This window comes from Gossypium hirsutum, chromosome A10, assembly GCF_007990345.1.
Source record: "Gossypium hirsutum isolate 1008001.06 chromosome A10, Gossypium_hirsutum_v2.1, whole genome shotgun sequence".
In the NCBI taxonomy this organism is placed as follows: Eukaryota; Viridiplantae; Streptophyta; class Magnoliopsida; order Malvales; family Malvaceae; genus Gossypium; species Gossypium hirsutum.
In genome coordinates, this window is record NC_053433.1 from 13081708 (window position 1) to 13107238 (window position 25531).

The window sequence follows — 25531 nt, forward strand, 5'->3', positions numbered from 1 at the left end:
ACAGTAGTGACCATGAGGAGCAGGTCTTTATTGTGTCATGCTCAGCTGGTCAGAACAAGGGCTCAAAAGGATGGCTATTGGACAGTGGTTGCACTAACCACATATCACCAGATGCAACCATTTTTAAAACCTTGGATAGAATTTGAAAAACCAAAGTAAAAGTTGGTAATGGGCAGATTATCAAGGCTGAAGGAAAAGGGGATGTGTTGATATGCACTCCCACAGGTGGCAAGGTCATCACAAATGTCCTGTTGGTACCTGAGATTGACAGAAACCTTCTCAGCATTGCTCAACTACTTGAAAAAGGCTACTCAGTTGTGTTTGAGGGCCAGGAGTGTCAAATTTCTGATCCAAATAGATCAAGCCTCATGACAGTCACTATGACTGATAAATGCTTTGAAGTCAACTGGCCAAGTGACTCACACTCAGCCTGTGTTGCTTCTACTGAAAAATCCAGGCTTTGGCATCAAAGGCTTGGTCATGCCAACTTCAAATCAATGACTCAGATGATAAATGAGGAACTGGTTGAAAACTTCACCAACTCTGTTGAGAAAGATGAGGTTTGTGAAGTCTATCAACTTGAAAAACAGTCAAGATTGTCATTTCCAACCAATAAAGCCTGGAGAGCCACAGAGAGATTGCAGCTAATACACTCTAATGTATGTGGTCCTATGAAATCAAAGTCACTGAATGGAAGTATTTCATTCTCTTTATTGATGATCATACCAGATATTGCTGGATTTTCTTTTTGAAGCACAAGTCTGAGGTAGCTCAAGTGTTTTTAAAGTTTAGAGCAGTTGTTGAAACTGAAGCAGGCTGTAAGCTCAAGGCCATCAGGTCAGATAATGGAGCTGAGTATACCTCAGCTCAGTTCCAAGCTTTATGCAATGATGCTGGCATCAAACATCAGCTCACCAATGTTTATACACCTCAGCAGAATGGGGTCAGTGAAAGGAAAAACAGAAGTCTTATGGATATGGCTAGGTCAAGTATTTCAGAAGAGTTTTCCTAGGACCATATGGGCTGAAGTAGTTAACACTGCTGTTTACATTCAAAATAGGCTTCCAACAAAAGCACTGGCTCACAAAACACCATTCAAGGCTTGGTTTGGATTCAAGCCATCTTTGGCTCATTTAAAAGTCTTTGGCTACCTATGTTATGCTCACACACCAACTGTGAAGAGGGATAAGCTGTCCAAAAGGGCTCAGCCTGGCATCTTGGTGGGATACAGCATGATCAAGAAGGGTTATAGGATTTTAGATCCTTCAACAAACAAGATCCAAGTGAGCAGAGATGTGATCTTTAATGAAAAGGCATGCTAGAACTGGAAAAGAAATTAGCCAGAGGCTATTTCTGGAGAACTCATAGCAGGTCAACTTGAACTTGATCAAAATGGTCCTAAAATGGACATTGATGATAAACCAATCAGGGGTACAAGGACTTTGGCTGAGATTTATGAGAGGGCTCATGTTGCACAAGAAAAACCAAGTTGTTTTGAAGATGCTGAAGCACATGAAGGCTAGAAATAGGTAATGGTTGATGAGATTGCCATGATTGAAAAGAACCAGACATGGGAATTGGTTAAAAGACCAGCCAACAGAAAGGTCATTGGGGTGAAATGGGTCTATCGAGCTAAGCAGAATGCTGATGGAAATTTGAATAAACTGAAGGCTAGGTTGGTTGTTAAAGGTTTCAGTCAGAAATATGGCTTGGATTACATGGAGACATTTGCAACAGTGGCCAGGCTAGATACCATAAGGCTGCTAGTTGCCTTTGCAACACAGATGCAATGGAAGATCCATCAGCTTGATGTGAAATCTATTTTTCTAAAATGGTTTCCTTGAAGAAGAAATATACATTGACTAGCCACAAGGTTTTGAAGTAACTGATAAGGAACATATGGTGTACAGACTCAAGAAAGCCCTGTATGGCTTAAAACAGGCACCAAGGGCCTGGTATAGCAGGATCGACAGCAACTTGGTGAGTTTGGGGTTTGAAAAGAGCTCTAGTGAGCCAACATTGTACGTCAAGAAGAAAAAAGCAGAAACACAGCTCATTGTGTCCCTGTATGTTGATGATCTTTTGGTCACAAGAGAAAACCAAACAATGTTGGCTGATTTTAAAGCCAAAATGATGAACATGTTTGAAATGTCTGATCTGGGGCAGATGACTTACTTTCTTGGAATGGAGATACTGCAAACTCAAAGTGGAATCTTCTTGGGACAGAAGACATTTGCTGCAAAGATCCTAAACAAGTTCTCTATAGAGAATTGCAAGCCAACAAGCACACTTATGGTTGTTGTAATGAAGTTGTCAAGCCAAGGGGATTATGAACAGGTTGATGAATCTGTCTATAGGTGTCTAGATGGCTGCTTATTGTATTTGACAACAACCAAACTAGATATCATGTTTATTGTAAGTGTGCTATCGAGATTCATGCATTGCTGCAACAAGCAGCATCTTCAAGTAGCAAAAAGAGTGCTCAGGTACATCAAAGGCACCTTGAGCTATGGATTACAGTTTAGCAAAACTGAAGACATGAAGCTAATAGGGTACACTGATAATGATTGGGCTGGCTCAAAGGATGACATGAAGAGTACCTCTAGTTATGAATTTACACTTGGTTCAGCAATGTTTTACTAGAGTTCAAAGAAGCAATCGATAGTAGCTCAGTTAATAGCAGAAGCTGAGAATGTTGCAACTGCAAATGCTGTTAATTAAACCATTTGGCTAAGAAAAATCCTAGCTGACTTGAACTTGTATCAAAGGGAAGCAACAGAGATCTTTTGTGACAACAAGTCTGATGTTGCAATTGCAAAAAACCCTGTCTTCCATGGTAGAACTAAGCACTTTAGCATCAAGCTACATGTAGTAAGGGAGATGGAACAAGCTCGAGAGGTGGAGCTAATTCATTGCAATTCTAAAGAACAAATTGCTGATATCTTTACAAAGGCACTTAATGTAACCAGGTTTAATAAACTAAGAAAACAGCTAGGAGTTAGCAACATGGAGACCAAGGAGGAGTATTATAAAATGGCCTTCCATGCAGCTTATACAGCAATGAGCACCACATGCAATCAAGCCAAGCTTGCAGCAGCTGAAACTTACTGTTGTTGTCCCAATGCAACTTGTTTTGTTACTTCAAGTTCATGTTTTGTAACTTAGTTTGATTTGAACTTAGTAAGTAAAGAATTTTATGTAATTAGGTGGTGATTGAGCTGATAAATCAGCTTTATTCTTATGTACAAGTTATTTTTACCAAGTTTCCATGTAACTAGTGGTATTAGGTAAGCATTAGGTGAAATTTACTTTGTTTTTTGTTCAGTCATTGACTGATATATGTAATGGCAATATGATATATGTAATGGCAATATGCCAATGTTCATTCTTAATGAAAAATTATCATCTTTCATTCATATGCTCCACCATTTTCTCTTGTCTTTCAATTTTGTTCTTGTTCTTAAGCAAATTTCTGCTTTTGTTTCCTCACCAAGTTTCGAGGCTTGTTGCACAAGCTTTCAACTCTGCTTGTTTAACCTTGTTCCAAACACCAACAAAAATGACATTTTTTGGTGTAACTGTGATTTTGTTTTGTTTATTTCGCTAGTTTCTACTATGAGAAGGCATTTTATTCCTGGATTCAATTTGGTGGAAATTTCTTTAAGTTGTCCCTGGACCACATGCTTTATGTTTAGCTGCTGCCGGCGTTTGGCCTTGTGTTAGTAACTACTCAATAGCTTTCGTCAGGGATGTTCCTTTGACTGTGTCAAAAGGTTCTAGCTGAGCTGATGATTGCAAGTTGCGATTGGAACTACAAGTAGTAGAGGTAATGTGTTTCGGAAAAAAAAAATACCATTAACATAATCGAAATGAATCGTGCACACCTGTTATTGTTTTTATTTCTGCACTTTGGTCCAATATGTAGTATCTGTAGGATTATACTTGGTGGATTTTCATATAATTTATCGAATTATAGGAAGCCCATGAGAGGCTTATAGCAATCTCCACAGGCGGTTATGCCCCATGGATGGTTATCAGTTTCAATTTGCTGTCGGTAAGTATTCTCAATTTTGCTTTTAAATTGTTGCTGACCTTAATTTGGATCCAGTATCAACTTTTAAATTGCTGCTTAATCATGCATTTTATTGCCTTATTCTTCAAATTTTTGCAGCTTAAAAGGATGTAATTTTTATATTGTTTTACTGCTTCCTTTGCTGACTTATTCCTTGTTGATCTTTGGTCCAACAAAACTGTTATTATAGCAGCCAGTAATCGCAATTTTCGTTTTACACCCCACCGACAGTTACCATCTGATGTCTTTATTCTCCATGGACGGTAACATCCCATGGACAGTTACCATCCGGTATACTTATTTATACGAGGGGTTCTCGCGGGTGGTTAGGTCCCTTTGCATATAAGTACACATTATATTGTTAGACAAAAGTAACTCATGAGGGACTCCCATAAATAGTTACATCCTACACTTTGCCATATCTATAACCTTACATGTTATATCTGTAATTCTATTTTCTTCATGTAAATTCAAGCGAGTAGACATTGTTGAAGGTTACAATTTGACACAGAAAGATTTCACTTTTCACATGATTCCGTGCTACGAGGACCTATAATATTGCAATCGACCAGTTATTTTTTACCATAAGCCTCCCTATACGTCTGGGAGCAGAATCTATCGTAAGCCTTCCACCATGTGCGGAAGAAGCACCATCATTTTTGTATAAGCCTTCCCATATGAGTCTAAGAACAAGTCGATTATATCCACATTCCATAAACCTCCCCCTGCATTTGGAATTAAGGCCTTTTTTACGACTTTCCATAAGCCTACCCCCATGTGTCTGGGGACAGGGTCACTTTATTACCTAACATAAGCCTCCTCTGGTGTGTGTAGAAGCAGGGCCACATTATTATTTTTCATAAGTCTCCCCCATGCATCTAGGAGCAAGACCACTTTATTATCTACTGTATGCATCCCCCATGCATCCGGGAGCAAGACATTCGAGTCCCTTCATGAACCCTTGGATTTTCAACAAAAGTGAGGCATATTTTCCGTATCCGGGCACCTTTATCAACTCTTTGAGCTCTCAAAAGAGGTGTGGAGGTGAGACATATCTTCGACATCTAAACCACTCTGTAACCCCTTTGAGCTCTCGACGAAGGTGACACATATCTCCTTCATAAAAACTAGAATTATGTTAACAAATAAATTTTATAGCTATAAGCACATGCACTTTATTTTTCCAAATTGATAGTTATTTTTGGATCAACATTACAATACAATCTTCCATAAGCATTTATTCAATATTATTCGTCAAAAACTCAGCCAAATAGCTACATTTTCTACCATTATTTATAACTGTCCTTTTGCTTGTATTTAACAAGCATTTCTTACACAACGGGTAGTATATACGTATTGTATTTTATATTGCGAACAGATAGTTTGCGTTTATTGTATTTTATATTGCCAACGGATAGTTTGCGTTTCTTGCATTCCATATTACCACCAAATGGATCGTATCTCTTACATTTTGTATTGCCAACGAATGACTTCATTCTCCTCTAGTTTACATTTCCAATAATCACATCCACTAATATATTTATGACACATCTCCACTGCATAACTTTAGATCCTTTAAATTCACTAAATCACAAAGTAAAACTTATACAAGCAAATTGCGAATAGAAGTATTATCCGCCAATGCATTATTAAAGCTCGGCTCAAGGCACAATTACTTTATAACCTACCTCTCAATAGGAAAGGCTACTGTTATATCCCTACTTCAACTTAGACTTAATTGAACCCTCCATTGGGTCACCTAAGGCCCACTAAGTAACATAATTAAATAAGAACTCTCACTTAAATATAAATATCCAAAGGCATCAATATTGTAGAAGGACTCCTCTCCACTCCCAAAACCCCAGTACATTAAGCATTCATCTTTAATCCCTCTACCTATTCGGCTCTCGACCTTAGAATGGATAAACCAACCTTCTTCAATACTATCCCTCTCCTCTATCTCCTTTGATACTATGTATCAAAAAGTTTTTTTAATAAAAAAATTCAAGCTCACTATATCAACCAAAATAATTAAAGAATGTTAACTATTTAGATTAACTAATGTCTTTGTAAAAGAAAAGAGCCAAATTATGTCAAACTGAAATATAAAAATTAAATCACAAATGTGAGCATAATAGAAAGACCAAAACCAATTTGATCATTATATTATTATTAAAAAAACATATAATGTAGTTTTATAGTAGTAGAGATTCTCTATGATTTTGAAATACTCCTCTCTTCACGGACTTTTATTATATCAAAACTAAAGAAATTATTTCATGGACTCTTTCCACTACATCATCCGTAATCCCGCCTAATTAAAAAAATACATCTTTAATTTGAAAGTTCAGTTCAAATATACATATGATGTGACAAAAAAATGGTGTATCCTCTTTTAATTAAAGGAACCATAAATAATGTAATGAATAAGACTTAATTATAAAATAATTTCTCATCAAAACTACTTCAGCTCAAACTCTAGTTTCATACATGTTAACATGACTGAAATTCATTCAAGCAACAAACAAATCACCTGGTTGTACCATGTCACAGCTATCAATCACCGTTAATCACAACAAACAAAGCGAGTTACGTTACTATTGAATAATAATTGACTAACAAAAAATATCACCGTCCGAAAAAAATAGGTTGAAGTTTCACTTCTAAAAAGGTTTTCAAGTACATAGCTTAAAAAAGAATAGCGCGCAAGGAAAAGGTGTTTGTGTTGTTGAGAGGAAGGTGGGTTTTTTGTTTGCTTACTCTATTAAATTTGGTTACTGTATATGACCACAGGGAAAATCATGACTTCTTTTTCCCTTTCACTTTTCGTGTCAAAAGTATATATGGGTTTTGTTAGTTGAATAAAAATAGTAATGAGAAATTATTTGAATATTTAGTGCTGCAACTGATTAAATATAAAAATAACTTGGACCATACAAGTTGAAAATGATGCCAACAGGATTGGATGAACAGGAATACATACGAGTACATAATATTGTCATGTGTAAGCGTAATTTCCACCTTTAAAGCTTCTTCATTCCTAGTCCTCTAAAATTAAGCAGTTTGTACTAATTAAATGTAACTTGAAGAAAGGAAATAGGTGATCAGTGAGAAATATTTTACATACAAGGCTGAATTGACCAATTCCAAGAAGGATGAGCGACCACACCTTCTTTCGATAACCCTTTGTGCAACGAACTTGTCGACCTCTACTAAGAAAAAATCTTGAGATACAAAGAGGCACAACATGCTCCAGTCACCTTCCTTCTTGCCAGTGGCATCCCATGTAACTTGCCTTAAAACACAGTTCCTGTCTTCACAGCATCAATATGGCAAATAGTTAGATAACATCAATTCGGAACTAATATGCCTAAACTTTAAACTACTAATCACTTGGTTCCACTTATCGTTAACATTCAAGATATCATTATTATCAAATCTATGCTCCATGCAATACCTAATCGTTTTTCATCATCACATGCTTGGAAATCAGAAGTATAAACCTTGATGTTACATGGAACTTCAAATGCTACTAATTAGAAGTTAACGAGAAAACATTCTGATAATTTTACAAATGTGCCCTCAAAACAAAACAAACGTTCTAAAAGTTGCCTATCGTTACCAGATTTTCTTGCTAGAAATTAACATCAAGTTGATTGCTAAGAAGTTAAAAGAAAGGGTTAAACAAAGATCATGTACTACAAAAAATTTATTATCGTTTGACAACAAATGACATAAAGATAACCAGAGTTCATACGTACCTCTCCTGTAATACACATCAATTCTGACTGAAATTCGAACTTAACGAAGAGCTGTAAAACATAACAAGTAGCGGAGATAATTAGTTAAGGTAAAGGCAAGAGGGCATTAACGTAATACAGCTTCTCTTTTCTTTTTGTGCTGACAAAAACAATAAAGTTCACAAGTTCATTTTGCTAAAAGTCAAGTGTTAAAATATTAGGTTTTAATTATGCCCTCAATCCATGTACTCTGAGTTTTGAAATTTCATCCTTCTACTTTAATGGTTCGAAGAAGTTTTTTACTTGCCTGATTTAAAATTTGAAGTTCAATTTTAACGCAGGCTCCTGTTAAATTTAAACCCGTGTTATCATTTAAACTTTGATTTTTAATTCAGAATTTCGAATATTAAATGTACATATTCAAATCTAATGTATATTCATTAATAGTATTATCAACTGGACTTTAATTTTTAAATTAAACCTAGAATTAAAAATACAACTTTCAAAAGTTCAAGCAGCACATAGACTGAGGGCATTATTAAACCTAAAATATAATAGCGAAAAAATCATCTCTAAAATAAAAGAAAAAGGAGTAAGAATGGAGTTCAAATGTTATTAAAAGATCAAAAGGGTACCATCTTTAGCACAATGTAACACATCAGAAAGATAAATCCTTATCACATGCCAGTTATGGAGTAACGGTTTCAGAAATTGGAAAACTTTAGACAATCCAACCACAAATTTCAGCAAATATATATTTGAATGTATTGTAATTTGGACAGACAAAAATAATATTGTTATTAATGAAATATAAGAACACCTGTGTAGTGGTTGAAATTGCAATACCCCGAACTCCTCAACAGAAGAGCAGTTTACTTGTATGCGTACACTGTCGATCATGATGCTAGGGATGTGAGAAATCTTTAGCCAGTCCTCCCCGGTCTCCTTTCTGCAACGTTCTGAAAGAATTGGACTCTGGCTGATGTTCAATTGCTTTAGACTTGTATTATGAAGAACGTAGCATGGCAGTGCCTTTAACTTTGGGCAGGAATTAATAGTTAGGGAACAAAGACTTCAAGTGATGGCAATTTCCCCAAGGGAGGCAAAGACTTCAAGTGCAAGCAATAACCCAATGAAACATGGCTCAACTTGGTCAAGCCCATCATCCAGTTGGCAGAAATGGTGGGGCTACTGTACCACCATATCTCTAGCTCTTCCAAGTAAGGAGGTGGTCGCAGAGCTTCAAGGAGTCTTCCATCATCTCTCTGCCACCTATTTGACATTAACCCCTTCGAAATAGTAAAATCTAGTATCAAAGTCCGAAGGCCTTTCTTGTTTTCAAGCTCTGCTTTCTCAGCTTCAGTCACATCACACACAGCTCCCAATCCACTTATCTTAAGAAGTCCTCGAAGATGAATTAAGTTTTGAAGATCTCCAAGACTAGATGTATCGCTATTACTCGTTACAACAAACAAACTTAGTGTCTGAAGGTTCGTTAATCTTCCAATTCCTTTTGGTATTGCCATCAGGCTCAAGTTTGTTTGATCATTCTCAAGATGCCTCAAGTTGATTATTTTTCCAATTCCACACGGTAACTCTTTAAGACTATCACACCATTTGAGGTTTAAGGTCTGTAAATTACATAACCCACACAGTGATTCAGGTAATTCTTTCAATTTTTTATTGTTCTTCAAGTTAAGATATCTCAAGTGAACCAATTTTCCTATCTCATCAGGAAGTTCTTCAATTGAATTTCTGAATAAACCGTTACTCAAATTTAAAGTCCTTAGGCAAGTCAATTGATCAAACAACCTGGGCAAATATAGTCTTAGTGATGAGGTATCATGTTAGCTTGAGTCAATAAGGAGGCTACGCAACTTTCTGAAACGGAAAATATTAGGTTCTGTTGGTGCAGCTTCTTTACGAATCAATGTTCCATAGCGAGCCCTTTCACATGACAAGTCTAATTTTAACTCTTCAGAATCATGGTTTACTAGCATCACACATTCGGTTTTCATTAAAACTAGAAGAAAATCATGAATTAGATCATGCATTTTGTATTTTATAATATCGCTGTCTAGTTCATCCCCTCTAAAATCCTGAAAAAATGAACGCATATGTAGCTCATCAAAATATTCCTCACCAACAATCTCCATCTCTTCACACCGCACTCCCTTCAAGTAATCTTGCGCCATCCACAGCTTGATCAATTCATCTTTTCTTAAGATCATACCTTTCGGAAAGACAGCACAATATGAAATGCACTGCTTAAGAGCCGAAGGCAACTCATAATAACTCAAAAACAAGGGAGGGAAAAGATCTTGTTCAGCCTCTTCAAAGTCCCACATTTCACTATCCAATACATTTTGCCATTGTTCTCTGGTTCTCTTGAACCGCAAGAGACCACCTAGAATCTTCGCAGCAAGGGGCAAGCCCTGGCACTTTTCAGCAATTTTCCAACCAATATCATCTAAATTTTCACTTTCCTCTCTTGTCCTCCCATAGTATGCTCTACGGCTAAGTAATGACCGACATTCCTCTAGTGACAAAGTATTTAATAGAAATAAGTTTGGAGATGTTGTTCCCATTATTATAGCAACTTTTTCGTTCCGAGTGGTTATCAAAATTCTACTCCCTGGAGAGCAATGCTTGAGGGAGGTTTTCAATTGCTCCCATCTTGTTGCATCTTCACTCCACACATCATCCAACACGAGGAGTACTTTCTTCCCTGAAACATGGCTACGAATTTCCTGCAAGATGTTATCCTTTCCAACTAAATTCGAACTTTCGCCTTTAAATGCTTCAAGGATCTCTTTGGCAATCCTTATCTCATTAAAAGGGTCTGAGACACATATCCAGATTCTCTTATCAAAATGACATTCAACATCACTGTGATTGTAAACCAGTTGAGCAAGTGTCGTTTTCCCAATTCCCCCCATCCCCATTATAGATATGACAGGGAGCTTCAATCCTCCTCCACTACTATTCTCCGCCACCAACATATTCACTAGAATCTCTGTCTCTTGACACCTTCCATAAACTTCTTCATCATCTATGAAAGAGGCAGTTATTAGCCTTCGGGGTTCTTCAACTACCTTCTCCAACCCGAACTTATACCTATCTTTTTCAGTAGCTATACTATCAAGTTGTTCATTTACTCCATTTAGCTTGGATGCAATTTTATAGTATAGAATAGTTTGAAAGGTAAAAGGAGATAGAATTGCGCATCTTCTTCAGCAAGGGGAAATTTCTGGCTTCTTTTTGTTCTTTCTCAATCTGTGATTTCAGTTTCTCAGAATTCCACTCGTCCAACACATCATCAACATCATAGGCTACATCTTTCAGTTTCTTCAACCAATTTCTCACATTCGCATCCTTTACCTATTGAAAGGTAAGATAAGATTTACTTTAAGATAATCAGATGGGCAACATAAATCCCATTTAATATCTTGAATTCCAACAATTTCAGTAAGGAATCGAATACCACTATTTAACCCGCTTAAGTCCACTATAATCTCAAATCTAACACTGATCGTTTAATTTCCAGAATTAAAATTTCAAACCCTAAACACGGGATTTCAAATTCAATAATCCATTTTATTTTCCGCTTACACTGATATTTCGAGGAAGGTGCCCGAATTAGATTTTAAAATCAAACTTTATTCTTCTCCATGTTAGATATAAATATTATGTACGAGAGGAAAAGATACTAGGGCCCCATGATTGAAACAGTCAACTCAGAAATCCATATATAATAATCCACAAGACAAAAATAACCCACAAACTAATACTTCAAAAAAAAAAAGAATAGCGACAACATGTACCTGTTTTGATTCTGCATCTTGAAGTACTGATTGAATATCCTGAAAATGAGCAATCACTTTTCCCATTCCTTCCTCGAGAGCTAAGGCCAACTCAAAGTTGTGTTTTATCTCTCCAGGTATCATTAACAAGGAACTCAACTTCTCCAAAACGGCTGAAACAATTGATTTCGCCATTGCTTTTTTTTTTTATTCAGACTGAGTTTCTTTTTTTCTTTCCAAGTACCAACCAGGGTCCAAAGCAAACTAGAAAAGAAAAAATAAAACAAAAACTGTGTGCTCTTGCTCGTGGTTCGTGAAGGTATGAATTGGAGGACTTGCCTTTGTTTTTTATTACTTTGGGTTTTCTTTTCTTTGAACAATTACTTCTGTTTTTGTACGCGAAGTTCCATAAATAACTTAGGTAAGCTTCAACAGAAAGACAAAAACCGTCATAAATTAAGGCGGTGCCGTGCTTTCGTTGCCATCGAGGAAGTTGAACAAAGAAGAAAATAAGCATGATCGACCTAAATAAGAAAAAATGAAAAAATCGTTTTTCGCCTTTTACTTACTCTAGCTAGAAGTTTTTTTAATCGTTTTTCTCCTTTACTTATTCTAGAAGTTTACATAATACTAACATTGTTTTTCATCAATCAGAATTACCCATAGCTAGTTAGATTGAGGTCGAGTTGAATTAAAATTTTAAGCTCAATTATTAGGTTTGAGATTAGTTGGGCCCAAAAAATAAGTTTAAACTTTTGTTAAATTTTATCCGCCCATATTAATTTTTCTATTATTTTTAAAAAATATATAATACATAAATAATAATAAAAATATTAAAATAAATATTTTCTATTAAATTAAAAATAAATTTTAAAAAATATGTATATTTAAATAATATTAAGATATATGCAATTTAATAAGTAAATACATTTAAAATAATAATAAAATTAATAATAAAACAAGAGTTATACAATATTCAAATAATAACAATAAAATAATAACAATATAATGGTGAAATGATGGTAAAATAGTGAGAAAACAACAAGAAAATAACACTAAAATAGTAAAAATAGCAAAAAAATAGCATTTTTTCTCGAGCAAAAAAAAACCTTACCTAATGCTTAACCCGTTGTTTTTTTGCTCAAGCCCATTTTTTGAGCCTATATTTTTAACCAAACCGTCACACTTTTCGAACAGGTCTTTAGGTCAGGCCAGGTAACCCAACCCATAGACAGGTCTACCCATGGCCCCTCCCCAATCCTTAAATAAGAGGATAATGCGCTTCAACACACTCGAGCCCTAATCCTCCTATACTAGCAACAATACCCATGCCAATCAAGTTAAGACTCACTTGGCTTACATAATACTAATATGTTTGGATAAACATTATAATTGGTAAATCTCACTAAATTTAATGTAATTAAAGCATTCAATTACACTTTTCAATTTTAAAGCAAGAGTGTGAATTACATAATTACACAATTAATTACATTCGAATCCAAATTTAAAAATATATTTTTATATAAGTTATAAAAATTATATTATAGATTTATTCAAAAAATTTATATTATAGTTAAGAACACATAAGAGCCTTTGGGATGATTACAGCAAAAAATATATATTATATTATAAATCCTAAAAATATATTATAAAATAAATTATGTATTTTATAAAGCTATAGTAAAAAAAATTATTATTTAAATTTTAAAATATTTTATTATAAAAATAATTTACATGTTGTAATTTATTTATTTATTTATATAAAGTTATGGCCAAATATGGACCTAATTTATTTATATGTCCATGTTAATATACTTATTCATAAAAAAGGTTATAATTTTTTTATCATAGCTTATTTATAAAAGTAACTCTCTAAAGTTATGACAAAAAGTTATATTATTTATAACAAGTGTTATGAGACATTTTTTTATAAAGTTTATATATTATAAAATTTATAACTTTTACTTAATTTACGTGTTATAAAAATAGATATAAACTAGTATAAGTCTTTCTCTAAATTAAGTGTATTTGAGTTTTTATAATTGAAACTATGAACTATTTAGATTGTGAACTCAAATATTATAAAGTCGATGTTAATAATGTAAATAGAACAAGTTTTATCGCACCATATCATGGGGTATGATATCATTTAAGGGAATTGTGTCTGTCATAAGCATCATAAGCATCATAAAAAACTCCTGAACTCTTTAATTTGAGACATTCAAGTATTTAAGTTTTCTAAAAGAGAATCAAGATTGATTTTCAAACAATATTATCTCTAAAGTTTGAGCTTAAACTTTTTCTTTAAAGTATAATGTGTTTTATAAATAAATACACCCAACACTTATTGGTATAGCCATTCTTTGATTATTCAATAAATACTCTCATGTTTTCAATCTTATCTGTATGAAGGCTAAGATAGGTTAGGATAATGTTGTGCTACAGAACATAAAAAAAACTAGTTACTTGTAATTGGGAAATTGAGCTCAAGCATGTGTTTCAAGGAGGGAATTAATTAGCGAATCGAATGACAATCATGACTTTTAACCTTGAACCGGGTATTTGTGTTTTTCTATAACCACCAAATACAATTCTTCAAATTCTAAATGAAAATTTAAATATTTTTGTAATGCCTAAAAAAATAGCAGTTTAATTTTTTTAATAGTACAAGGATTTATGGCATATTTTAATATTTTTTAAAATGATTATAAGTTAAAAAATTATAAAAAATATTTTTATAAAAATTTATTAGTTTATTCTTAAATATAATTTAAATTTAGTAATAATACAAATAAAATATCAATTATTTAATTGAAAATTGAAAATCTCATTCTATATTTATTCCTTAAAAAATCTATACATTTATATTATTAATAAAACTCTTAATTAAATTGGTGTTACTCTCAATCTGATGTAATCAACTTGAAGTTGCTGTTCCGGGTCACCAACACGTTAAGTGGTTTCATAATAATATTATCCAGCAACCCATTCATATTTTAGGGCCAGGTCTTCATATATAAATTCAATCTTTTATTTCCAATAAGAAAAGATTTTTTTTTAAAAGAAACGAGCAAAACGAAGAAAGGAGTTACTATGGGGAAGTCGAGAGAAGAGCGACGAACCATTTTCTCTACTTTGCAGCCATGCAAACATGTCTGTTTCTCGTCGTAAGAATATTTCGACGAAAAACAGGCCAAGGGGAGATATACAGGCAAGTAAAACTGTCGATCTGAAGTTGAAATTTGACGCAAGAGCTAGATTTAGGTGTAGAATCAGAATATGGGCACGAATAGGAAGGAATTAGAGAGTTTTGTTGTCAGTGTAGCTGTTGTTAGTAACGCCATCATCACGGTATCGTTGCCTCAATGCCACTCTTACGGTACGTTTGGTTCATTGTAATGGAATAGGGCTATAATTGAATAAAGCTGTAATTGAATAGAGCTGTAATTGAATAGAGTTGTAATCAGTAATTCAACTGTTTGGTTGAATGAAATGGAATAGAACTGTAATAGGATTCTTGTGTTTGGTTGAATGGAATGATGTTGTAATAGCATAAGGAAAAAAATTAAAATGACCAGAATACCCTTAGCAGAATTTTTTTTAGCTAGATGATTACTGTTATTGTTATTAAATAAGATTATTATTAAAAATAATTTAATAATAAATAATAAATAATTTAACCATATTTTAACATAATTATCATTAAATATAATTTAATAAAAAATTTAATTTAATAACATTCTTAATATAATTATTATTATATGAATTAAAAAATCAAAATATATAATACTATAAAAAAATATATAATCTACTTTATTATTTTTAAACTGTAATACATATTTAATGTGCTAAAATATCATTAGTGAAACAAATAATTTAATTATTCTACAATAAAAAAACAAAATATTAGAAATAATAAATAACTTGAGAATTATATTTCACATCCAAGCATAATATTCATATATTAACAAAAAGTTACAAGCTAAAAGTTTTAAGAACCAAGTCGATAGTCAAATTGATTTTACCACTAATTTATCAATGAATTAATTGAATAAATTATTAAAAATTTATAAAAATAATATTTATAAAAATTAAAAACCGACTAACTAGTTTTTTTAACCTAATTCAACAATTTATACAAATACATAAGGCAACCAATTTGATGCCTTTTCCAACTTGATACCCAACCTAAGGCAACCAATTTGATGTCTTTTCTAACTTGATACCCAACTAATTCCTGATTAAACCAACCAATTTGATCAAATTCGAACATCCATGATTGACCAATTTGATCAAATCGAAACAGATTCATGAATTTATTTGATAATCAAACTCGAAAATGGTTGAAGGAAATAAACTTTCCAATCATTCTGGTAATTAATTATTGTAGGCATGATCCAATGAACATCAAATAAGTCCTTTCTTCATCAATGAACTTTGTCTGCTGGGAATGAGGCAAAGCATTTATCACTTACACTCAGCTGATAGAAGAGCATTAGCTTATTAAACAAAAAGATTCAGAAGCAAATCATACTATAGTTGAATTTGAAGTTAAATACAGATTCTTTTAATAAAAGAGGAAGTGGATGAAGATTTTGCAAGGCTTAAGCTGCCCTTTTTTTCTTCTTCTTTTATAGTTATACTTGGGATAGGGTTCCCATCTTCCATAGTTAACAGAAATATTATTCCTTGTACCGCAATGGATTGGTTTAGTATTGTTATATATGGCATCAACAACTTCATCACACTAACTTAAGAGTGTTAAAACATTAGATATAAAATAAAAAATAATTATTATAAATTTAAACTTACTACGAATGAAAAACATTTTCCTTATTGTTATCACAAACAAATCATATAAATAACTAAATATTAGCAATTAAAATTAGTTTATTACTAACAGCTCATATATTAAAACCTACCATTTTTAGTTAATTTGATTATGTTCATTTTTTTCTTTTTCAATGTACTAAGATTTAGGAATTATATCAAGAGATTACGATGAATATGCTCGTGTATGTACTTGGTATGATTCAAAACTCATAACGACCAATGCAGACAAACAGTGATAGGAACTCCATAGTAGATAAAACACATACAGACAGTGACATCGCATTTACTCCATACTAGAACAACCACAGATTTTACACAAGTTCTGCACTTCCTTGGTATGAAGAGGGAGGAGCCTGGTACAAAAATAGACTGTTTCCACCATAAAGAGGTGAAAGGAGACTGTAATAATAAAATAATTCCGATAAAAGAATGTTTCTTCTCCCTCTTCTCCCGGTATATGAAAATGGGATCCTAACCAATAGTTTTTATTCTCATGTGAATGATATTCTATTTTCACTATGAATTTAAATATCCCCCTTCTATTCTTCGGAAACCTTGAAAAAAGTATATGATAAAATCAGGTTGTTTATACCATCCATTCGGGCATCTGTTTCAAACTCAGGATCTATGTAGAAGAAAACCTGCAAGAAAGTACAGGTTAGTTGACGATCACCAACAAGTTTTTCCTTTTCAACAATAAAAAGACTTATAGGCATGTCAATCTGCTCTCCAGGAAGAAGACGCTGCTCCTCAATGCAAAAGAACTGGATTTTATTGAAATAAACAGCAGCCTGAAGAGGAACACGAACAAGCAAGAAACCAAGTCAAAGTTTTAAGGCTTGTGATATGATAATGACAAACATTACCAGCAAGTTAATGTGTTCCAATGTAATCAATTTTTTCGCCCTAAAGGTTTTTTTGCTTCCATTTTCTAGCTTATCATCTCATAACAAGCTCATTGTCTTTCGCCTAATGTTTCTTTGGTCATCCAATTTGTAGAAAAGGATAATCAAACTATGTAAAATAAAAAATAAAAAAAATTAGAGGATAAAGAAAGCCAAGTATTGGTACAAACATATGAAAACAATTGTGTGGTTCGAAAGTGAGCTTTAACCTGCCTCACGGGCCCATCTTCAGGATTGGAATTCTATCTTAGCTATTGGATATTTTAGGCCTATCTTACATAAATATTATTTCCTTTTTTACTTGCAAAAGGAAAATTAAAACAAGAGTTGATTGTAATAATTTTATCTCAAAATTGAAGATACCCTCATCAAAAAATATTCCGATTAAATTAACAGTTGTAATACAGACTCTTCCTAGCTAAGACCATTAGAAAAACAATTTTGCAGATTCACCTATTGTGACACCTAGAAGCCCCAATGGCAAACTATAAATATAAAATAATGAGGTTAGGCATAGACTCATGCGGGCTCCACTGAAAAATTCTAGAAATAAATTTAGACACGGAGTGAGAAAGAGAAAAGGAAGTGTATGTCATGGAATCTATGACATGCACAAGAGGATAAATGAGTAGCAGAGCTCAGCAGACAATTTTCTCAATCCAAACTAGAAATGTAGTAACAAGGATATGACAAAGAATAAATTATTTGAACAATAATATTGAAAGGAAGACTACTAAATCATGCACATAATTCAAGCCTAAACAGCACAAGTCAAACCTAAGCTAGCAAGAAATGGTTAAAAAGCCTAACGGCTCACACAACCAAATAACGTTTGAGAGGTTGACAAAGATCTAAACAAACACCAATAACTTAACTTTAGAAATAACAAATTTCAAAGATCCAAATTTCATAATGGAGCATGAGTAAGTATCAGTACCTTCATTGGGGTGACATTATAAGTAGAGACACCAGTTATGTTTTGAACTTCGGTTTTCATCAGTATAAAAAGCAAGAGCACTTTCTCCAGGCTTGACTCTCACCTAGCAGAAAAATAAAAAAAATAAGAAAATAATTGATAAAAGAAGCACTCTACAGTGCCCTAAAACAACAGAGAAGTTAAGAACCTCTCTTTGAGTTGGAACAAATTTCTACAGCATTCCATCCGCCACATCAGCATTGAATTGCACTACTATCTCTCTAAAAGGATAAGAGAAAATTTCTCAAACAAAGGCATAGAAGTACAAGAAAGATCATATCGTGATGCGAGTCTAACATATTCATAATAGCATCTTTAGAAATGCATGAATTGAATTGAACAAACAGGCTGATGTGAAATGATGAATGATACTAAAATTTACCACCTCATTCCTATTTGTTACCCTTTTGTAAAAAAGTCGCATCTATATATAAATAAAGAGTATAATCGGAAGGGAGTGATACCCTGCAATCAATCTTATGACACCTTTTATGGTTTTACCTCATAAAACATCCCATTCCCTTCTTGATTTGTTTCAGAAATAACATACTAAGACCATTATTGGTTTAAGTTGTTTCCCCATCATACTCAAATGTTTCCTGTAACAAACAAGTTTCAACGTTTTCCCATCATTTTTCTAATAAGAAGAATGGTAACCGGTTTCTCATTGAGGGAATGACTTCATGCTCTAAAACACTTTAAAAACAATAACAATAATAATAAATAATCATGATTACAACTAGCCAAATAAACATATACATATCTAAGCAGAAAATGTCAAAAAGTAGAACTGAGAATGTTACAAGCAGAAGCAAACCACAGAACCAGGTTTAACACATAAAACAGTACAAAAACTAAGCATTGAAATAGAATCACAATAAAATTAACAGAAAGGACATTATGAAGATAATCATGAAAAATATAGATGAAGATAAGCTCTTACATCCAAAGCCTAGAAAGCGCACCTTGTTACTACTGTCCCATCTTTTTCATGCCGAGCAATCTTTTCTTCAACACTCTAAAGAAAACAAGTATATGTTCTGGTTGAAAACCAATAGAAAAAAAGAAGAAGAAAAGCCTGAAAATAATAAAAGGATAGGATAAAAAATAGCACAAATGCCAATAACTTTTCCACAGCATATATATATAGCAGACTAAAGGCCAACAACAGTCTACCAGTTCCAAATTCAAAGGAGCAAAGCAGTGTTTTCACATAAAAGAAACATATGATATGGTACCCACTATCAAACTAATCAAAAGCATCGACTAATTTGCTCAAAAAGGACCAAATTTTGAGCATGAACGAGTCGAATAAAAGTAACCCATATCAAAACTAAGGACATAAAGCTTGAAATAAAATGATGAAATTAATAAAGAGAGTTTTATACCTTGGAAAGGGTATTAGCCAAAACTGAGGATGGAATCCCAAATTAGTATTTGTAGCGTCTTCTCCTTGGTTTCAGCCTTGGGGCTTCTGGGAAAGTTGGAAGCTTGAAAGCGTGGGTAGCTGAAAGAAAGGAGCCGCTTTAGCCTTCACAGGAAGCTAGACGAAAGCAAAGGGAAAAATAAAACTAAACAATAGGGTTTGTCAAAGGGTTGGTAAGGATAGAAGTAGGGATTTAAATAGCGGTCCGTTACCGAAATAGCGGCCGTTATATAGCGGTAACGGCACCGTCCGAAACCGTTACTGCCGAAACCCGCTATAACCGCAATACACAATAAGTAATGTAAAATTCACGACCGCGATACCCGCAGTGACTGCAATAGCGTCCGTTATGTCCGCGACCGCGACAAACACGACGCGACTGAAAACGCGACCGCGACCGCAATTTAAATCACTGGATAGAAGCATGAAAAAGAGAGAGATGGTTGGAAGGAAATAGGAAGAAGAATGAAAAAAAGAAGATGATTCAGACGTGACAATGAAAAAGAGGAGAAGTTTCGAAGGAAATGGGAAGAATGAAAAAAAGAAGTTGCTTCAGACGTGAGAACGAAAAAGAGGGAGAAGGGTAAAGTTGAAACTCACACACGCTGAATGGGTATTCCGTGGATAGAGTGCTGAATGGTAAACGATAGTTTTGCCTTGAATAAGGCTGTATAGAATATGGCTGTAATATAGCCTATTACAACCAACCAAACGATGGAATAGGGATGGGCCACTGAATTCACCTGTAATGGTTTAGCATTAAGCCAACCAAACATACTGTTATATGTGTCACTACTCACTATCCTCCTTTTTATTTTAAAAATTAGGGTAAAAGATGGATTACGTCTAAAATATTTTTACTTCAAAAATATTAATTTATCTAGTGGGGTCAAAAAAAATTAAATCAGAATTAAATTGTATATTTTTATAATAATAAAAATATAATTTCATTATTTTAATAGTTTATATCTTGATACATTTTAAATGTTTAAATTAAATTTTTATTATCTTTGAAGAGACCAAAGTCCTAAATAGAAAATTTTTCATTTTAGGGTAGGACACCTACCTACCCGCTTAGCTCCGTGACTGCATTTATCACTTAAATTTTAACAAAGATAAAATGTTTCCATAAATTTTAGATAAAAGCATTGTTATTTGTATCATGTGTTTTTTCTTTTTGTTATTTTCTTAATTTCCTATACTCTTAGTTACAAAATAATGAAAATTAATTATTTTAGAATTGTATTGAGTCCTCATTAAATTATATTTTACTTCAAGTAAGATTAAATATTTTATATTTATATTTAATTCAATTATATAGTAAATTTGAGATTAATTTATTAAATTACTTTTATTTAAATACAATCTTAAAACATTTTAATGAAAAATAAATGATGTAAATATAAAAGCAAAGAAAAAAATTCAATTCATCCTGAATGTGATATATGGGTTAATATTTGGTATATTAACAATGTATTTTTTCAATTCCATAAGAATGATTATAAAACTACCACATGTCTTATTTCATGTATTTATATATATTCTATATTTTACCATACATTATAGAACACTCATCATGAACCTAACTTTGCTTATGGGTCTAAAAACTCTTTTATATATATATTTCAATATTTTACTATATCTTATAAGACACTCATCATCATCCTAATCTTACTTATGAAATCTAAACATTCCACATATAGTGTACTAAATATTTTAAAAGATAAAAGAAAAGACAAAAAGAAAGTATAATTATCATTTGGGTTAGTATTTGATACATTGACAATATATTTTTTATTATTCTACAAGTAGTTTTCAAAATAGTCATATGTCTCCTTTTTTAAATATTTTAATATACCCTTATAAAACACTTGTTAACTCGTGAATCTACTTGTGGAGTCTAAAAACTCCACTAACAATGTGCCAAATATGTTCTCTTATCATTTATGATAAATTTTTTAATAAATAAGCTTACATATATTAAATGAAAAGTACATTGGGTTTAAGATCTAGATAAGCTTATATTATAAGACAAAGGCATAGCTAAGGGCTAGCAAAGGCCTTAACCCCTTAAAATGAAAAATTTTCTATTTAGATTTTTTAAAAATTTAAAAATTGTAAATTAGTAAAGGTAAAATTGCACTTTGACCTCCCTAAAAATGATAAAATTTTGATTTAATCCTTTAAAATTATAAATATTTAGGCTATTAAAATAGTAAAATTATATTTTTACTATTGTAAAAATTACAATTTAATTTCGCTCCCCAAAAGAATTTTCTAGCTTCTCCCCTGTTATAAGAGTTAGCATTTGGTATACTAATAGTGCATTTTTAATTCCAAAGCAAACTTAAAAAATTATCATGTGTCTCATTTCTTTTATATATTTATTCTTTTAATATCTTACTATACCCTATATAAGACACTTATCATCATCCCAACTGATGCGTCGTTGAGAGCACCAAAAATATCCTATTCCCTGTAAAATAGTAAAAATAATAGTAAAGGGGAAGTAGGGTCAATCCTCAGGGAACGGATTGTACGAATGCCCGTTTCTTGAAATCCCAATTTCTTGGCCAAGAAAACCTGCGTTCCTAAAAAATAAAAAATAGAATTAAGAATCTGAAAAAATAAAAATAGAATTTAAAGTGAATTGAAATTGCGAAATTAAATAAATTGCAGAAATTAAAAAAAAGAGGAATATAAAAATAGATAGAGTTGGGAAAAGAGAAAGTTTCTTATGTGGCAAGATTCCAGCCTCCGGTTGTCTCGTTCCGCCTTGGGTTCAATCCTTAGTTTTTAAATAACCCTTCTCGAGCAGGATAAGCCAGTTATAGTGGAAGAGGACGCCTACGACCACCAGCTCCAAGGATTTGGACTTAAGATTTGGCGGAGCCTAACTCTAGCCAATAATCGCTTTTATGAGACTATTTAACTCAATGTTTATTGATTATAACATTCAATAACACATTTATGAAATTCTCAATTTAGCAATGAAAATATCACTTTAGTTTGAATAACAACATCGTCCTGATATAAATACACTACCACTTATCCATTTACTTTAATTCTTTTGGGCCCATTTGTCACTTACCATCCTTAATCAAATTAGGGAACGGTCACGGAAAATTGAGTACTTCACTTTCACTTTGCCAATAGTATAACTATGGTCTTACGTATGATCACTTATCACTTGTCCCTGATCAGATAAGTGTAGCCACCTATCACTTTGTTTCTTGATCAGATAAGTGTAGCCACTTATCACTTTGTTTCTTGATCAGATAAGTGTAGCCACTTATCACTTTGTCTCTTGATCAGATAAGTGTAGCCACTTATCACTTTGTCTCTTGATCAGATAAGTGTAGCTAAAGCTATCACTTATCACTTTGTCTCTTGATCAGATAAGTATAGCCGAAGCTATCACTTATCACTTTTCACTTGTCACTTGATCAGATAAGTGTAGCCGAAGCTATCACTTATCACTTTGTCACTTGATCAGATAAGTATAGCCGAAGCTATTACTTATCACTTTCCACTTGTCACTTGATCAGATAAGTGTAGCTAAAGCTACCACTTATCACTTTGTCACTTGATCAGAAGTACTCAAATCCGGCGTTCCGCTCAATTTGATCATTTATTCATATATCAGGCTTACCAACATGTGTTAATTCATAAACCATTCATGGTATTATTTCATGCCAAATCATATACTGAATATACCATACACACATACTATGAAACTTTATTTTCACACATGAGCTTAAACCATGACCAATAATGCACAAAAATAAGCATCATTCATATTTCATCGTTTATGAGTTATAATCAAACATATGACCATTTATACACGAATCATTCATATATTTCCCAATTTTCCTCCTCCTCCTCTCCATTCCACATCCTTAATGTGTATAACACACTTAAACAACATTAACCATAATTTCAACACTCACTAACATGTATATTCAAAGCTGTTTATCCGAGTCAGAGCCACTAAATTATTTTTATCCGGAGCTACAGAGCTCCAAATTAAGATCCGTTAATTTTCCCTGAAACTAGACTCACATATCTTCATACCATAAAATTTTCATAATTTTTGGTTCAGCCATATAGTACAGTTTATTCTTTAAAATTTCCCCTGTTTCGCTGTCTGACAGTTCCGACCACTCTTCACTAAAAATTAATTATCTCATTGTACAGAATTCGGATGATGTTTTAGCTTGTTTCTTCTAAAAATAGACTCATTAAGGATTCTAACCATATAAACTATAACTCATAATCATTTCTGTACAATTTTTAATGATTTTCCAAAGTCAGAACAGGGGAACCCGAATTCATTCTGACCTTGTCTCACAAAATCTATTATATCTCATGATTTACAATTCCATTGCTCACGTCATTTCTTTTATAAGAAACTAGACTCAATAAGCTTTAGTTTCATATTTTATTCATCCTCTAATTCAATCTCTACAATTTTTGGTGATTTTTCAAAGTTACACTACTGCTGCTGTCCAAAACTGCTTTAGTGCAAAATGTTGATTTCCATTTTGCCCCAAATTTCACAGTTTATACAATTCGGTCCTTTCTCAATTAACCCCTCAATTAATCTAATTTTCTCAATTAGTACTTTACTAGACATTATAAGTTGTTACACAAATATTGAAATTCAGAATTTCCACATATAACTCTATCTTCAAACTCTTTTACTATTAGGTCCCAAACATTCACTTTCTATTCAATTCTTTCAATAAAATCAGCATATGAACAATTTAAAGCTCTAATTTCATGCTAAATCATCATATACTTCCAGCACATATTCATATCAACTTTCAACTTCTTTCATAAAATCAAAAACTAATGGATTTAACAAGTGGGCCTAGTTGTAAAAGTCATAAAAATACAAAAATTTCAAGAAATAGTCAAGAATTGAACTTACTTGTAATAAAAATATGAAGAACCAGCTTGAAGAAGCCCTTCCATGGTGTTTTAGCTGATGAGAATTCAGAAAAATGAAGAGAAATCTAGATAATTCCACTTGGGTCCTAACTTTATTAAGCAAATTTTGCAATTTTCCAATTTTGCCCTTAATTCTCCTTACTTTCTTGCTGATTTCATGCCTCTGCCGTCCAGCCCAAATAGACCTTGGGTCTATTTTCCTTTTAAGCCCTCTTCCTTTTATCATTTAAGCTATTTAATCATTTCCCAAAATTTTGCATTTGTTACAATTTAGTCCTTTTTGTTCAATTAATTATCGGAACTTTAAAATTTCTTAACGAAACTTTAATACTAACTTTTTAACACTCCATAAATATTTATAAAAATATTTATGGCTCAGTTTAAAATCCCCGAGGTCTTGATACCTCATTTCGATTCTAATTATTTTAATATTTATTTCTAGTGCACTATTCACTATTTCAAAAATTTTCCTAACTTCATATTTAACTTATACTTACTAAATTAATAATATTTTCTACCCATTTGTCGAATTTAGTGATCTCGAATCACCGTTCCAACACCTCTGAAAATTCAAGCCATTACATTTTTTTTCGTCGGATTTGTGGTCCCGAAACCACTGTTCCGACTAAGCCTAAAATCAGGCTATTACAACTCTCCCCCTTTAGGGATTTTCGTCCCCAAAAATCTTACCAGATGGTAGGTTAATGATTTACTTCCACAGTATATTTCAAATTCACACATGATTTTGGATTTTCATATCTTTTACAGAAAATCACATAGATTCATAAGAAAATCAGGATAGCGATATTTCAGCATCTGAAGC

The 25531-nt window shown here is 32.8% G+C and overlaps 1 protein-coding gene, 2 long non-coding RNA genes and 1 pseudogene across 5 annotated transcripts; 1 reads left to right on the forward strand and 3 right to left on the reverse strand.

Annotated features, from left to right (window-relative positions):
• Nucleotides 1–3366: 3366 nt before the first annotated feature.
• LOC121208219 (uncharacterized) lies at nucleotides 3367–5716 on the forward strand. The gene is made up of 3 exons (XR_005903176.1): nucleotides 3367–3826; nucleotides 3977–4054; nucleotides 4907–5716. It is a non-coding gene; the product is annotated as an uncharacterized lncRNA (long non-coding RNA).
• Nucleotides 5717–6981: 1265 nt separating this feature from the next.
• Nucleotides 6982–12189, reverse strand: LOC107895684 (putative disease resistance protein RGA3). 3 transcript variants are annotated; one of them, XM_041078754.1, is made up of 3 exons: nucleotides 11637–12189; nucleotides 7834–7884; nucleotides 6982–7382 (listed from the first exon to the last, which is right to left on the reverse strand). In XM_041078754.1, the coding sequence occupies exons 1-3, from the start codon at nucleotides 11808–11810 to the stop codon at nucleotides 7329–7331; spliced, it is 279 nt and encodes a 92-aa protein (XP_040934688.1). In that variant the 5' UTR covers nucleotides 11811–12189; the 3' UTR covers nucleotides 6982–7328. The 3 variants fall into 3 exon arrangements, with proteins under 3 accessions (XP_040934688.1, XP_040934689.1, XP_040934687.1); XM_041078755.1 differs by having other exon boundaries at nucleotides 6982–7386; XM_041078753.1 differs by lacking the exons at nucleotides 6982–7382; nucleotides 7834–7884 and adding an exon at nucleotides 8639–11193 and having other exon boundaries at nucleotides 11637–12185.
• A 4509-nt stretch (nucleotides 12190–16698) lies between these two features.
• On the reverse strand, nucleotides 16699–20531 carry LOC107895685 (cytochrome c oxidase assembly protein COX11, mitochondrial-like; annotated as a pseudogene).
• Nucleotides 20532–22102: 1571 nt separating this feature from the next.
• On the reverse strand, nucleotides 22103–24747 carry LOC107896078 (uncharacterized). Its single transcript, XR_001683582.2, has 2 exons — nucleotides 24689–24747; nucleotides 22103–22346 (listed from the first exon to the last, which is right to left on the reverse strand). It is a non-coding gene; the product is annotated as an uncharacterized lncRNA (long non-coding RNA).
• Between the last annotated feature and the right edge of the window lie 784 nt (nucleotides 24748–25531).